We start from the raw sequence: 15,126 nt of genomic DNA, 5'->3' as shown, positions 1-15,126 counted from the left end.
AATTCTCACACATACAATCAACTTAACATAAACAATAGATTTAAAATTAATCTAGCCGTTAAATGTGATTTAAGTTTATTGCGAAATTCTACGCTAACTAACTTTATTTGCGGCTATTTAGAATTTGAATTGATATTATCAATACATGCTTTGATTAAAAATTAATTTAATAATAGATTCCAATTCGCCTAAGTGTACGAAAATTATATAAAGCAGTGCCCTTAAAAAGTACACACGTTGAACAAAACAAATCAAAAATGCTCGAGGAAAATATTGAAAAATTAGTTATTAACGAGGATATTATTACTCCGTGGACAGTCCAAGGTGTTAATAATGATGGAATCAATTACGACAAAGTGATAGAAAAATTCAAAGTTGAAAAGCTAAGTGATGAATTAGTTAAAAAGTTTGAAGCTGTAACTGGACATCCAGTTCATTATTTAATTAGACGAGGATTCCTTATTTCGCATCGGAATTTCGAGCAAATTTTAGATCTACATGTCAATAAAAAGCCGTTTTACTTGTATACTGGAATCAGTCCATCAGAAATTGTGCATTTAGGGCATTTAATGCAGTTTACGATTACAAAGTAAAAGATCCATGATAAATATTAATAACATGATGCAATATTAAGATCCTATTTCTTTTAATTTAGGTGGCTTCAAGAAGTTTTTAATGTTCCTGTTGTCATTCAATTGACTGACGATGAAGCTGTTTTGTGGAAAGATTTGAAAGTAGAGAATGTCAATAAGTTAGTTAAAGAGACAACGAAGGAAATTATTTCTATGGGATTTGATGTTTCCAAAACGTTCATATTCTCCAGTTTTACATATATGGGGTAGGAATAAGCAGTTTGTTTTAGCTTATTATACCAGCACTAACCTACTTTATTTTCACAGACAAACGCCCGAATATTATAGAAATATCATTAGAGTACGAAAAAGTGTAACTTATGGCAAAATTAAGGAGACTTTTGGATTCACCGACTCAGACTCTTGTGGTAAAATTGTTTTTCCATCCATACAGTTAATTCCAACACTGTCAAACACTTTTCCTGCAATTTTTGGAGATGAAAAGGTTCAAGCTTTATGCGTCTGTGGAATCGATCAAGAGCCATATTTTCAATTGATGAAGGATATTTCTCCAGCACTTGGATATCCTGAACCAGCAATTCTACATAGTATGTTCATTCCAGCATTGAGTGGAGTTTCAACAAAAATGTCATCAAGTGACGCAAATACGGCAATTTTCCTTACTGATACTGCAAAGCAGATTAAAACTAAAATTAATAAGCATGCATTTTCCGGTGGCAAAGTAACTGTCGAAGAGCATAGAGAATTTGGAGGTGATACATTAGTTGATGTTTCTTATCACATCCTTAAGTACTTCCTTCCTGACGATAATGAATTGGAAAAGATTAGAGTAGCATATAGTTCTGGTGAAATGCTTACTGGTGAGATCAAGAAACTTGCTATTGAATGTATTCAAGAAATAATCACAAATCATCAAGAAAAGAAGAAGGCCGTAACCGATCAAATTATCGAACAATTTATGACACCGAGAAAATTATAAAATTAGTTTTCATTGAAATAAAGGAACTTCGCTTTACTAAGCTTTTGCAAGAATTGAATGTTAAGTTGTATATGCTGTGCAACAAAAAAAATCTCCCCTGATACATAGGCAATCATGCAAAGCTTAATTAATCAAAATTACTTTTTTAAGCTACCAACATGTTCAAATACAATTTAGCTGTTAAAATAAAAGTTTACTAAACTTTACTGGTCAATTAATATTATCGTTTCTACGTATGCTGTTCAATTGCAGCAATAGCATTTTTGTGCTTACATAGCAAGGACACATAACTTTCTCTAATATGAATTCTTTAAATTTTAAAAATCCGTTATGAAAAAAAAAATCTATACTAACCTCTTTCAAATATCCTTATATGATCATACATCCTTAGACACACAGTTTTCTTCTCATGAGTCTTTCTTAGTCTGGCCCCGTCTGCATATTCCAAAGAAAATCAGAATAATTTAGGCACGTTAGTTTGGAAAGTCGTTTGTTTTATAATTATATTATAGGCAAAATTATGCCGTAACCAGGAAATGACAAGAACCGCATGCTGTATGCGATTTCAGTCCAGCCAAGGTGTCGTGGCACAAAAAAGTTTAGACAACACTAATTTATACTAAAGAAAATTTTTTGAGTGGACATTTTGCAACAGATTATCTTTAATTTTCAGTCAGTTGACCGTGCGTGGACATATTTTTCAGATTCCATTTCAAATGCAAGGTTCTTTACGAAATTTCAAATATTATGAAGAAATTCAGTCATGAGAATTTATTGACACCAAAAATTGAGAGTAAAATTGAGACTAAACCTTGAATATTGGTAATAATTTAATTCGTCGATGATTAATCAAAAAACTCTCATCGAATCAGTACGAAATAATCTTCTATAGACAGTGAAAACACAAAAAAAAATATTTTTTTTCTCGCACTTGAAATAGATTCGCTGTAAATAATTCTAGACTATTAAAAATAAGCATGAATAATCATATCAAAATTTCAATTTTTACGATATTGATCTGCTTAACTGTTACAACTGTTCAAAGCTTGCCGTTAAATAAAGAAGAGCCATCATTAAGACACATACGCCAAAGTTTTTTTGGTAGCTGGTTTGAGGGAACTACTATACCGCCTTCTACAACAACACCAAAACCAATATTGTCAAATAATCTTGAAATCGGAAAATGTGAGGATGACGATAAGGTATTTAAAATATATTTTGATACAGAAAATGTGGGTCACAATTAAAGAGCATTTTGTGAAGAATAAAGATTCTAATCAGAGATCGATTTTTTCGGTGGTGGTACGGTACACTATAGGTACATCACTGTTACTTGATATCAATAGTATCGGTATAGCATTGGTGTCCATTGATTCAGGACAGGTATATCACTTTGTCATAATAGATGTACCTTACAGTGGTATAACTATATCATACCACCATCGGAGAAATTGATCCCAGACATCAAGCTGAATTGCATTATTGAAAGTTGTCACTATGAAATGACATTCATTAAAAAACGAATTTTTAAATCTGACATCATTTCACACCATTGCTAAGAAAATTTATTTTTACCTTCATTTTCTTTTATAAAACCGAAAGCTGATTATGCATTATTGACTTCTATTGTTAGCTAATATACGTTGATGATACTCGACTCGAATCAAACAATTCAACACTTAGCGGCGTTTTAGAAGTTTATCTTGATTCACCTTACTCGATTACATGCATAAAATTATTTGATCAATTACCCGCGGGAACTGGAGCAGTGCCGATATATAATTCTGGAGGACAGGGCCATAAATTTGTTAAAATTGACGTTAATGGTAAATATGGTCATGGAATTCACTTTAAAATTTTTGTATGGGGAAAATTGGATAAGAAAGACGATGAAAGTGAAATCCTCCTCATTGATTGAAGAAAAATTGGCACAAATGTGGCATGTAAAGGAATTGTTAAGTAAATTAAATACATATCATTATTATAGATGCTCATTCATGAATAATCATTGAATTACAATGAATCATTCAATTAACTTGAAAAAGAAAACTTAGTAAAACTACTAAATTTCACAGACAGACACTATTAAACTTAGTTTGTGTTACAGACGGATTGCAATGATGTAAAAAAAGAAATAAACATTGAAATGTAAAATAAGTAGTTTTAATTTTTCATTTGGTCTTTCCTTAAATTTTCTTTAGAAAAGTTTTTGGTAACCTTTTAATTTGATTACGAGAATGAGAATTAAAATCAAGTCGCAAAAGGAAAAGTGACACAACACAAACAGTATCGAAATAAATGGTGTTGGTAGCAACAAAGCATCAGAACATTACTATGTTATTCGACCTTCTACTCGAATTTACTATGACAAAACTAGGGCACTAGGATGTAATTAATGGAATATTAAGTGTGAAAATCTAAATTTAATCATACATCCAGAATCAAATTACTTGGTATTTAACAGTTAAGACAATCTAAGAATTCTCACATTTTGTTCAATTTTGCTGTAGGTGTGATTTTTTAAACATCAATTAGAAAATTTAGAGTACAATCAAATCTAAATCAAGAAAGTTGTAAATATTCAACTTAACACATATAATAATATAAACATCTAATTTGAAATAATTTAATGTATTTATAATGACGATGCTAACTTAAATTAAATATATCAGTAAGCTCATCCATCTTAAAATAATCAGCACCTTTCTAATCTTCATCTTGTTTAGTATATAATTGTCAAGTGCCAAGTACTGGTAATACAAAAAATATTAATTTCATTTACTTTGACTTCCATAGTTTCTACAATATAAAAAGATTATTTGATGTTAATCATTTAACACATGATGATGAGTGAATAGAAATAACATATGTCGATTTCGTTAATTCACTCACGATAATGAAAAGATATACAAATTAATGAGAATATGATTGCGGTCAAAATGTTGTAAAAATGGGGAGTGACTGAGGTCTCTGGGTCAATGGTTGCTTGTTATGTTTTGTTCATTGGACAGTCAAGGCATAAAAGTATGTAATAGAAAAATAGCATTATTTATTTTTAATCACGTTTGATCACATTTTTGTCCTAGTGATCAGTATTTGTTAAACAGGATAGATAAGGTTAATTGATTTGATTCTCAGTCTCGACATGCAATGTATATTTATTGCATTGCTTTTTAATCGAAAGCTTTTCTGTGAATCTAATGGGCTCGGTGAAGGAATAGTTTAGTTCATAATTACACCGAACCAATGATCATGATTTCGATACTCGACAGGAGAAATTTTCAAATTGTCCTTTTTCGAATTATATGAAGTGAAAACGTAAATTACATCCTTCCTTTGAGGGCCAAACAAAGTAATGTCATCAAAGAGGTAGTTCTGATCCTCCTATGAATTGAAAATCTCCTAGGTACAAAGATCAGGCACACCCTCACTCGTTAAATAATTATTAGTTGCGAGTCACTTTATCGCCACTCTAAATCTCATTGACCTAAAGATTTTTTTCTGTCTATCAGTTTAATAAGCTAACAATGTATGTACATCACATTAACTTCAATTTTGCATATTCAGGATATTTTCTTATTTACGTTTTTTTCTTTTCCTGTTTTGAAATAGTATAAATAGAGCAAAAAACGCATTTTGATTTGAAGGTTAGGCAGAAATATTTCTAGAAAAGCAATTTTTTAATTTATAGCTCCTTGAGCTAAGAAAAATCTGTCAGTTGCTAAAGTGAATCGAACAGCAAACAACAAAATTATGAAAACTAAAGTCTCATTAATATTTTTCATAATTTCAATTTTTATAATTGGAATTGATGGTGGTATTTTAAGATATTTTACACATTGGAAAGAAAGTTTTGGAGATATTGGAAGTAATGTTAAAGTATTGTTCTCGTAAGTTAATAAATCCATTAAAATAAAGCATCAAATTTCATTGTTAATCTTCATTTTCAGACCGAATTTGTATACTGCATACAGATACAAGTTAGAAAATATGTCTGAGATTGTCCATAATCCTGAATTTGATCGAAAACTTCCAACAGTAGTTTACATTCACGGATACTTAAATGATGGTGGATTTGAATATAGTGCTATGGCAATTAGAAGTGCTTATCGTGCTAAAAATAATCAAAATTTTATTGCGATTGACTGGAGTGCGTTTTCACACTTTACGTTAGGCATTCCTTATTTCGGGAATATCAACAAATTAGAGACGGTAATTATGTGAAATATTAATATGTATAATATTTTTGAAATAAATGTTTTTCCAGATTTGTAAAGGAATCGCAATTCAACTAGAAATGATTCGAACTGGAGGTTGTTCATGTTATAAAAATTTTTATCTTGTGGGTCATTCCCTTGGTGGACAATGTGCTGGTTTAGTTGGACGATATTTAAGGAATATTTCAAATGAAAGTTATGTGATCCCAAGAATTTATGCTTTAGATCCAGCCGGACCTGATTTTGAGTATGCTAAATTTCAATCATCATTTGATTGCATTTCAAAGGATGATGCAGACTATGTTCAAGTTATACATACAAATGGAAATAAATATGGAGTTAAAGGTCCCGTAGGACATGCTGATTTCTATCCTAATGGCGGAATGAATCAACCCGGTTGTAAAGATGATTCCAACAGTCACCAATTTGCGTGGATATTTTATCAACAAAGTGTCAGAGAAGAAGCTGGTTTCTTAGCACGAAAATGTGATTCATATGACAATTTTCAAAATGGAAATTGTGAAAATAACGAAATCTCTTACATGGGATACTCAAGCAATGGAACTCTTCCAATGGGAACATTTTATTTAAGAACACACCCAAGTATGTTTGGACCAGCATTAGGAGAAGAAGGTATAACCAACAAACAATCATACTTGATATTACAAGATGGAACAAAAACTGTTAATCCTGGGAAATATGGTTTTATGGCACCAGTTTATAATCCAAATTCTACTAATGGAATTCCAATAGATAAATATAACGAAATGCTTCGTAATCAACATATTCGTAGTCAAAGAATCGATGATTCGGAGGATGAAAATTCAAGCGAATGAATATTTGAAAAGATAATATTATGTTTAAATTATTTTCTTTTAATGAATAAAGTTGAATGACAATATTAAAAACTATAAATTTTATATTTTTATGGAAATGATGGAAACTAAAGAGATCATTTTACAGGCAAAATTTGGATGAAGCTTTAAATCACCCACAGGCCAGAACACCCACGCAAATTTCCCCATAACCACCGAAAATGAAAATCACTGGTTTCCAGAAACACCACTTGTATTTCCAAGTGGTGGATAAAATCACACTTGTGATTTTAATTATCACATACATTTGTACGTGGTGTTTCTGAAATCATGTGTGTTTCAAATCACCCACAAAATTTTGTCTGTGGTGGTTATGGCAAATTTTGGTAAATAAAAAGTTTTGCAAGGAAAATTAATGTGCATGAAAAAGAGGCGGAGCTTAGAGCGGAATGACAGACAGAAGGGCAGAAGAACAAATGACTTAAATTATTTTTATATAATAAATGACCGACTTTCTTTCGTCCGTTTTCAAATCATATGCATTACAAATGTGGCACACAACCTGCATTTGAAGGCAATTCACAGTAATGTAATCAAATGTGGGGTTTTGATCCTACTATAAACTGTAGATCTAGGTTTGAATCCTCACTCGTTAATTTAAAAATAGCCAAAATAAACTTATACAGAGGTCATGCAAAAGCTATACAATACAATTTAGTCGCTTTACAATTCTGTCAAAGTTGATTATGCAATAGCTAATCACTTAAATGAAAATACAATGTAAACTCTGATTATGCAGAATCAGAATATTTTTCTTATATACTTTGTTTTCCTCATTAAAAATAAAACGTTCAATTAAATTTCTTGAATCATCAGCATAAAGCACATCTGAGACGTGAAGGCCGGACAGAAGAAAATATGAATAAGGACTTTTAGTAAGGTTTATAAACTCGAGTACTCAATCAATAATTTTTAGTTATTAAAGTACATTTGAACAGGCATCGTAGTATTTAAAAAATGAGATTCAAAAACCTCTTATCAATTTTATTGATCTCTGCTTCTATAGTAGGAAGTAATGGAGATTTTTGGAATTTTTTCGGTAGCAAAGACAAGAATGTTAATGTAGTATTCTCGTAAGTATAATGGTTCACGACTCAACATGCCTAAATCGAAATAAATTTGAATAAAATAAATTTTAGACCAAATTTGTACACTGCATACAGTTACAAGTTAGAAAATATGTCTGAAATTGTTCACAATCCTGAATTTGATCGAAAACGTCCAACAGTAGTTTATATTCATGGATTTCTTGGAGATGGTGAATTTGATTACAGTGTAATGGCAGTTAGAAGTGCTTACCGTAGAGAAAATAACCAGAATTTCATTGCTATTGACTGGAGTGCCTATTCACGTTTTGTATTTGGTGTTCCTTATTTTGATAACGTCAAAAACTTACAGAAGGTAAAAACATAAACTCAGAGCTCATAGTCGACTTGGCTTCAAATAAGATTTGAGTCGACTTCGAGCTCTGCTTAAACTATACATAAATTATTTCTTGATTAGATTTGCGAAGGGATCGCTGAACAATTAGAACAAATTCGGACTGGAGGTTGTTCATGTTATAAAAACTTTTATCTTGTTGGTCATTCACTTGGTGGACAATGTGCTGGTTTAATCGGACGACATTTAAAAAGACTTTCAAATGGAAATTTTGTTATTCCAAAAATTTATGCTTTAGATCCAGCTGGACCTGATTTTGAGTACGTTAAATTTCAATCTGAATTTGGTTGCATTTCAAAGGATGATGCAACATACGTTCAAGTTATACATACAAATGGAAATAAATATGGAGTTAAAGGTCCCATAGGACACGCAGATTTCTATCCTAATGGCGGAATGAGTCAACCTGGATGTAATCGTAATTCGTGCAGCCACCAATTTGCGTGGATATTTTATCAACAAAGTGTCAGAGAAGAAGCTAGTTTCTTGGCACGAAAATGTGATTCATATGACAATTTTCAAAATGGAAATTGTGAAAATAACGAAATCTCTTACATGGGATACTCAAGCAATGGAACTTTTCCAATGGGAACTTATTTCCTGAGAACACATCCCAGCAAATTTGGAACAGCATTAAGAGAGGATGGACTCAAAAATACACTATCATACGTGATATTAGAAGATGGAACAAAAACTGTTAATTCTGGCAAATTTGGTTTTATGGCACCAACATATAAACAAGTTGATCCAGACCAAGAACTTTTTGACAAAGATGATTTATCTTCTGATGACAATAATCAAACTCAAATGCTCAAAGATAAACATCTCAAAACATATTTTAGTATACTGTTTGATTTAAAACCTCCGAAAAACTAAACTCTTATTTATTTCAACTTATTTTATGAATTAAATAAAGGATAACTATTTTGCTACTTTTCTAATACTCTATCCCCTAGGGCATTGTACCACGTGTAAGAACATGACAAAATTGTTACTTTCAATCATTCCAAACAAATGACCACCATACTGTTGCTAATCTCCATTAACATGTTGATCTTCACAAATTAGCATTAAATGCGTTTAACATAAATCACAAATGACATGATTTTACAGGTATTTTATAGTCTTCGGAATCGTAAACCATGAGGAAATTACCATCATGTCAAAACAATTATTATAACTATGTTCCTGAGCATAAGTCATCGTGTGATGTAAACTCAGCATTATTATGATCATTAAATAGGACAAGCCATCAAAACCGCAAACGCTATTTATCACATATTCGGTTGTGACCTCTTAAAGTCAAGCATTAAAATTTGTTATTTGTGTACACTTTACAATATAATTTTATAATGGATATTGTAGTGACATAAATATGAGGAAGTGAGATAAAAAGACATTATTTTGCACGGTGGTCGCAAAAAAAGCTATTAATCCACAGATAATAAATCAATTTTATTTAAGCTAAAAATATTGCGTTTGTTTGTTTACACTTTTATAATGTCGGCATTGAATATAGGTCAGTCGGTTCTATCTTGCTAAAGTAACTAATTCTCATACAATTTTAAACTTTTGAAATCATTGAAGATCAAGAAGACGTGGAAGAAGTAATAACAGAAATGTGATAAAAATCAACATTTATTTAATGAATGAGAGATGAAAATTAAATGGCTATTGATGATGGAGCAAGTTAATGCCATAAAAAAGAGCTGCAAATAGAATAATTCAAGAAGAAAAAATCCCGAAACATATTTTCTTTTGTCTCCAATTTTTATGCCTTCTTTAGATCATTTATTCATCGATTTCACGTATTTTTAATTCTTCTTGCATGTTCTTGATTTTTCGAATATGGACAAAATTTTTGATGACAAGTTGTAGCGGTGGATGAGAGCATCTAAGACAGCGGTGGTTTACCTATGTATTTTAGAACTGCTGTGTGTAGTTTCGGTCTAGGCTAACCACCAAAATGTACCACGATATTTAGACAAGATTGACAAGATAGGGGATGGGTAAAACTAGTTAAATTATTATTTTTAGACATTTATCATGCTTAACGGGGGACTATACAAGTGATATAAAAATAACAACATAATTTACTCAAAAGTTCTTTATTCACATGAGAGTCACTCACTTCATGCATTTTTGTTCACATTATTATGAAATAAAATTCAATTTAATGTTTACTTCACACAAAAAAATGAAATAAAACGAGATGTGAAGTTCAACAAGAGCTGATTTAAAGTCATCCCAGTCATTTGTCGGTGATTTAATCTCATCAGCTTGTTAAATACAGAAGAAGAATTTATTAACGGTTATTTAGACATAAATGTAGCCAGTTAGTAAGATAATAAGATGTGATAAATATTGTAGAGTATTTAGGCTTTTAATCTTCTCATGCGATAGCTTTTTGACACTTTGGTACAAAGACCAAGATTCAAGCACTCCAAAAGACTAGTACTGTACTTACTTGACTTATTGAATGAATTCTTAGTACTGTATTTTGGAATGCCCCTGGATGACATAGGGACGACTAATGACATATTTGGAACGTTCCATTTAACTAGACATATGTAAAGTACTTATGTCTAGTTAATGTCTAGTCAACCATAACCGTTTAACGTACACGGAATTTGACAAAAAATAATTTATGTGAGGATATGAATTTATTTGTTAATTTAATTATTTTGGAAAAGGCAGAATTACACGTTCGAAGCTGTCATAAAAACATTTTGGCAAGTCACATAGTAACTGACTAATGCACTTTGGCAAAAGTCGTTAAGTGCACACCATTCATTGCATATAAATATATTAAAAATCTGTGCAGAAAAAAAATTGCACTTTTAAAAGTGATTTCTGATTGCACTTTTTTCTTCTCACGGCAACATATTTTCATAGATATGTTTCTAATGTTTGAGAAAATTTTCACGCCTATGCTTCGTTTCATGCAAATTTCTTTCTGTGAACTTTAATGTTCGAGCTCTGCTTTCTTCTCACGCACATGTGAAGTATATGGTTTCAATAAAAATTTTGTGAGCTTTACAAGTCAACTTTCCATATGTCTAGTTAAGATATGCTTTCTAGTTAATGTCTTGTTACATTGTCAAGACATTTTTGGCAAGATAAATGGCTAGTAGAATCATGTCTAATACTAGATATTGACTAGCTGTGTCCACTCGGGATACAGAAGAAGAATTTATTAACGGTTATTTAGACATAAATGTAGCCAGTTAGTAAGATAATAAGATGTGATAAATATTGTAGAGTATTTAGGCTTTTAATCTTCTCATGCGCTTCATAAAACATTTTCCAAGTACTTTTTGACTCTTAAAATTTTTCATCCGGTACAAAGACCAAGATTCAAGCACTCCAAAATACTAGTACTGTACTTACTGGACTTATTGAAGCACAAACTTTGAATGACCGAACTTTTTTATAATTCGGCAAGGCTGAGGCAGTAAATCGAATATTTCTGAATTCAGAATTATTTATAGTACTGTATTTTGGAGTGTCTGCTCCTGGATAAAGACAAAAATTCAAAATTCAATTCCAGTGGCACTTAAAAGTGATGTAAATTTGTGAAATATTGTAATAATTGGAACAAGCAGCTATGTACGCTTCAATGAGATAATTATCGTCAACTTGACATCAAAAATGAAACACAAAATAATAGAAATTCTTAATATAGAGCAAATGATAAGACATTTAGTGACAAGAATTTCAGAAATTTCATCAGTGTGAGCATCGCACAATGAATTAATTTGCATTTAAATCATTCGCGTGGGAAAAATAGCATAAAAGGCATAAATAGGTAGGCAAATAAATTGTTTACGTTTAGACGATCATGTCCATTTGAGTTCTTGATGTCTCTTTCTACCATCTTCTTAAAACTATTGCTAAGACCAGAAAACAATTGAAAATTTTGAGAATTACCGCAATCACTTTAAATCTTGTAAAGCTCAAACATTAGAAAGAACGCAAAAAGTCGTACAAAATAAAAATTAATTGAAATGCAAAGACAATGGAAAGATCAAAATATTTTTAATTCTTACTGTAAAATCTATTCTTCCCGGTTCTTAATGGACGAGAGACTTAGCAGACACAGTATTAAGAAAGACAATCTAATCGTGCCAAAAAAGAACACCTAATGGAATGTAGAATGGAAATAAGTAAAGCTGTGAAAATGTTTAAGCATAACTTTTCGCCTATATGAACACAATGAGATACTTTCAGTTTAAAAAGTTGTGCTTTTATCATATTTCGAATAATAAACCAAAGGTACGTCCTTTAGAGGGGAGGGGCGGTTTAGAGATCAAAACTCCCTCTTGCCGAGAAAAAAATTACAACCCGCTTAATTTTTGTGATCCATGTGTCTGATTCCAAAACAATCAGCATATCATTTAAACCACTGAAACGCTTCAACTCTCGACACATGTAAATGCAAATATATATTCATCATAAAAGCTACTAATTGGCAATAAACTATGGCATTACTGTCTTCATCTTGCATTACACCAGAAGTGATAGACAGTCTGAAATACAAATTGTAAATAATAACAGCACAATTCTCACTCAAAAAAATACAAAAGACATGCTTAAATTTTATTTGTACAATTTAGATTATTAAGTCAGTATGCTAATGAAACGGCATTGCTTTCATTTTCAATCAGTACGACCAACATCCACAACTCGGTGCGTGTCTTGTCGTTCACACATTAATGTCTCTTTCGCTCGCACATTTAGTGTAATATTACTTTTTTAAAATGCGGCAGCACTTTGCAATGTTGTAGACTTAATTGCCTTTTTTCTGCTTTCATCTTTTGCTTCGTTGTATTGACAAGTTATAGGAAAAAAAAAACTTGCTGGCTGCTGCTTTATAATTAAATAATTAATCAATAGCAAGTTTTATGCATGCACAGAACATACTTTTTTTTATTCTTAAGCATCACGATGTAAATTATCAAACAATAAAATATGTTGCGCCACACTAAACTGCATAGAAAGGAAGGAAAATATTGTGGAATTAGCAAAAAAGAAACAGTATCATAACATCAAAGAGAAAATTCCGCAAATTTCTTTAAGCAATAAAGCAGTGCAATGTAAGTAAGTAAGTTAGTAAGTCTGCATGCATGAAACTGAATTGAGGAAACTGCATATACTAAGAAAACAAGAGTTGACGATGGCTTCTTTAAACTTCTATGTCGACATTGATTTTAAACTTAATAATGTAGTACATGTGTCGAAGTGGCTTAATGACGAAATATTTTAGTAAATCTGTTCCTAGTTATTAAAATATCTCCCCTGTGATTATGATTTCAAAATTACTATAAGAATATTAAAAAATCAAGGCATTAATCCACACAGAAGTTTATCATTCTACATATATTTTTCGCTAAACCTGCTTCTGCAGCATTTTTTTCGTGAAAAGCGGCACAACCTGAATGAAATTAAATTGCTCATGTTCGCATAAATACACATGTTGTAACTACTCATATGCAATCATAAATTTACTTCTCTTTTATGTTTCTTATGCTTAATGCGAGAACAATGAAGTCAATATTGGGAGAGAAAAGAAAGGGAAGATTGTGACCTCCTCCAACATGCATATATGCACATGACATGCCATGTCTATATATTTATACATTATTACATTCAATATGTACTCAATCGTCGCTGTATGTTGTTGTTCCGTTAAACTCGTGACCTTTCGATCTGGCAACAAATAGCTATTGAATTGATTGAGAAGACACAGGCGATAGGGGAGGAGAAAGTGCAAAGCATGTTATTAAAAATATATATATGTACTTATGACGATGATGATGGCATGTCGTGCGTTTGTGTACTTTTCTTATTGTGCCGATTTGTAAACTAGCTAATAATTTCTTTATTGCATTGATTCTTTTGCACTCTTAATCGTGAATGCTTTTGAAGATAAAAATATGGCAATTTGTTTATTGAAGAGATATATTTAGGAATACAACGAATGGATTTAGACAGTGGTTGGTAACCTTTTATTTTTAGCGAAAAAACTTTGTGGCAAGCAACGACAATATTGCATACGACGTACGGTTAATTGCATTTCCAAATATTTTTGACTACACACTAGGGCGCCACTAAAATCTAGATTAAGATATGGACATGTGATCAATAATTTACAGGAAAAAATCGCTTCAACTTTGCTTTGGTAGTAAAACTAAACTTTGATTTGGTTCCTTAAAAATGGCTTATATCGAGTTTCCATGCTAAGAGATCTCCACTCTACAAAATTAACTAAACAGAACAATACCAACATTCATTCAAAATACTCCTCCAGGCTACTACTAAACTCCTAACCATACCCTGTTCCAATGAAACATTTCGATGCAAAATTCTATACATTTCGCTTCTTATCCAATAAACTCAAAAGAATCTAACAAATTACTTCATTCTTTTTGCTTTACTGACCAAGTTTCAATTTCAAGTAATCGAGAAATGGGAAAAGAAATATGCAGTGTAACGTGATATTCTATTTATAGTCAATAATGAAGATCATTTTAAAAATGTAAGTAATCTGATGCTGATCAAAATAAAGAAGAAAATAAAATCAAAATATGCTCGAGCATAATAAAAGAAACGATGAGAACTATTGCTGAAAATGATTACAAAAGAAGCATCTCAAAAGGTGAATCGTGGAATAATAAATGCCGGGTGACCTACATTCAAAAGAATAAAGTGTTTTTTTTTTATTTTCATTGATAAAATAGTTGTTGGAGGTGTATATATTTTAATAGGTGTGAAATGTCATAGAAGAGCTGAAATACCAAAAGTTGAATTTGGAATTTTTTGTTGTTGTGATGAGAGAATTTTACTGCTTTATGATGATCATAAAAGTTACTCTGGTTCACTAATACAATTGATTGTCGTTAGCGTTGGATCTTCATTCGGTCTTGTTCACCTTATTTTACTTTTTTTGTACAACTTGATTTCGAAAATGGTCAGTTTTGAACCTTACCATCCCTATCCTGATTGTGGGTCTGCCGCCCTTA

At 31.3% G+C, this 15,126-nt stretch overlaps 3 protein-coding genes across 3 annotated transcripts; all 3 read left to right on the top strand.

Moving 5' to 3' along the window:
- Window positions 1-164: 164 nt before the first annotated feature.
- On the top strand, window positions 165-1,786 carry LOC139096205 (tryptophan--tRNA ligase, cytoplasmic-like). The gene is made up of 3 exons (XM_070647899.1): window positions 165-589; window positions 656-838; window positions 900-1,786. Exons 1-3 carry the CDS (start codon window positions 258-260, stop codon window positions 1,570-1,572), a joined length of 1,188 nt encoding a protein of 395 aa, XP_070504000.1. The 5' UTR covers window positions 165-257; the 3' UTR covers window positions 1,573-1,786.
- Window positions 1,787-4,383: 2,597 nt separating this feature from the next.
- LOC139096047 (phospholipase A1-like) lies at window positions 4,384-6,704 on the top strand. Its single transcript, XM_070647667.1, has 3 exons — window positions 4,384-5,462; window positions 5,523-5,784; window positions 5,840-6,704. The coding sequence occupies exons 1-3, from the start codon at window positions 5,326-5,328 to the stop codon at window positions 6,623-6,625; spliced, it is 1,185 nt and encodes a 394-aa protein (XP_070503768.1). The 5' UTR covers window positions 4,384-5,325; the 3' UTR covers window positions 6,626-6,704.
- Window positions 6,705-7,843: 1,139 nt separating this feature from the next.
- LOC139095787 (lipoprotein lipase-like) lies at window positions 7,844-8,980 on the top strand. Its single transcript, XM_070647254.1, has 2 exons — window positions 7,844-8,065; window positions 8,168-8,980. Exons 1-2 carry the CDS (start codon window positions 7,844-7,846, stop codon window positions 8,978-8,980), a joined length of 1,035 nt encoding a protein of 344 aa, XP_070503355.1.
- The last annotated feature ends 6,146 nt before the right edge of the window (window positions 8,981-15,126 follow it).

This window comes from Chironomus tepperi, unplaced genomic scaffold, assembly GCF_022539635.2.
Source record: "Chironomus tepperi strain 1889 unplaced genomic scaffold, CSIRO-AGI_Ctep_v1 contig_376, whole genome shotgun sequence".
In the NCBI taxonomy this organism is placed as follows: Eukaryota; Metazoa; Arthropoda; class Insecta; order Diptera; family Chironomidae; genus Chironomus; species Chironomus tepperi.
The sequence above is the reverse complement of the archived record's forward strand: the minus strand, read 5'-3'. Positions and strand labels throughout refer to the sequence as shown.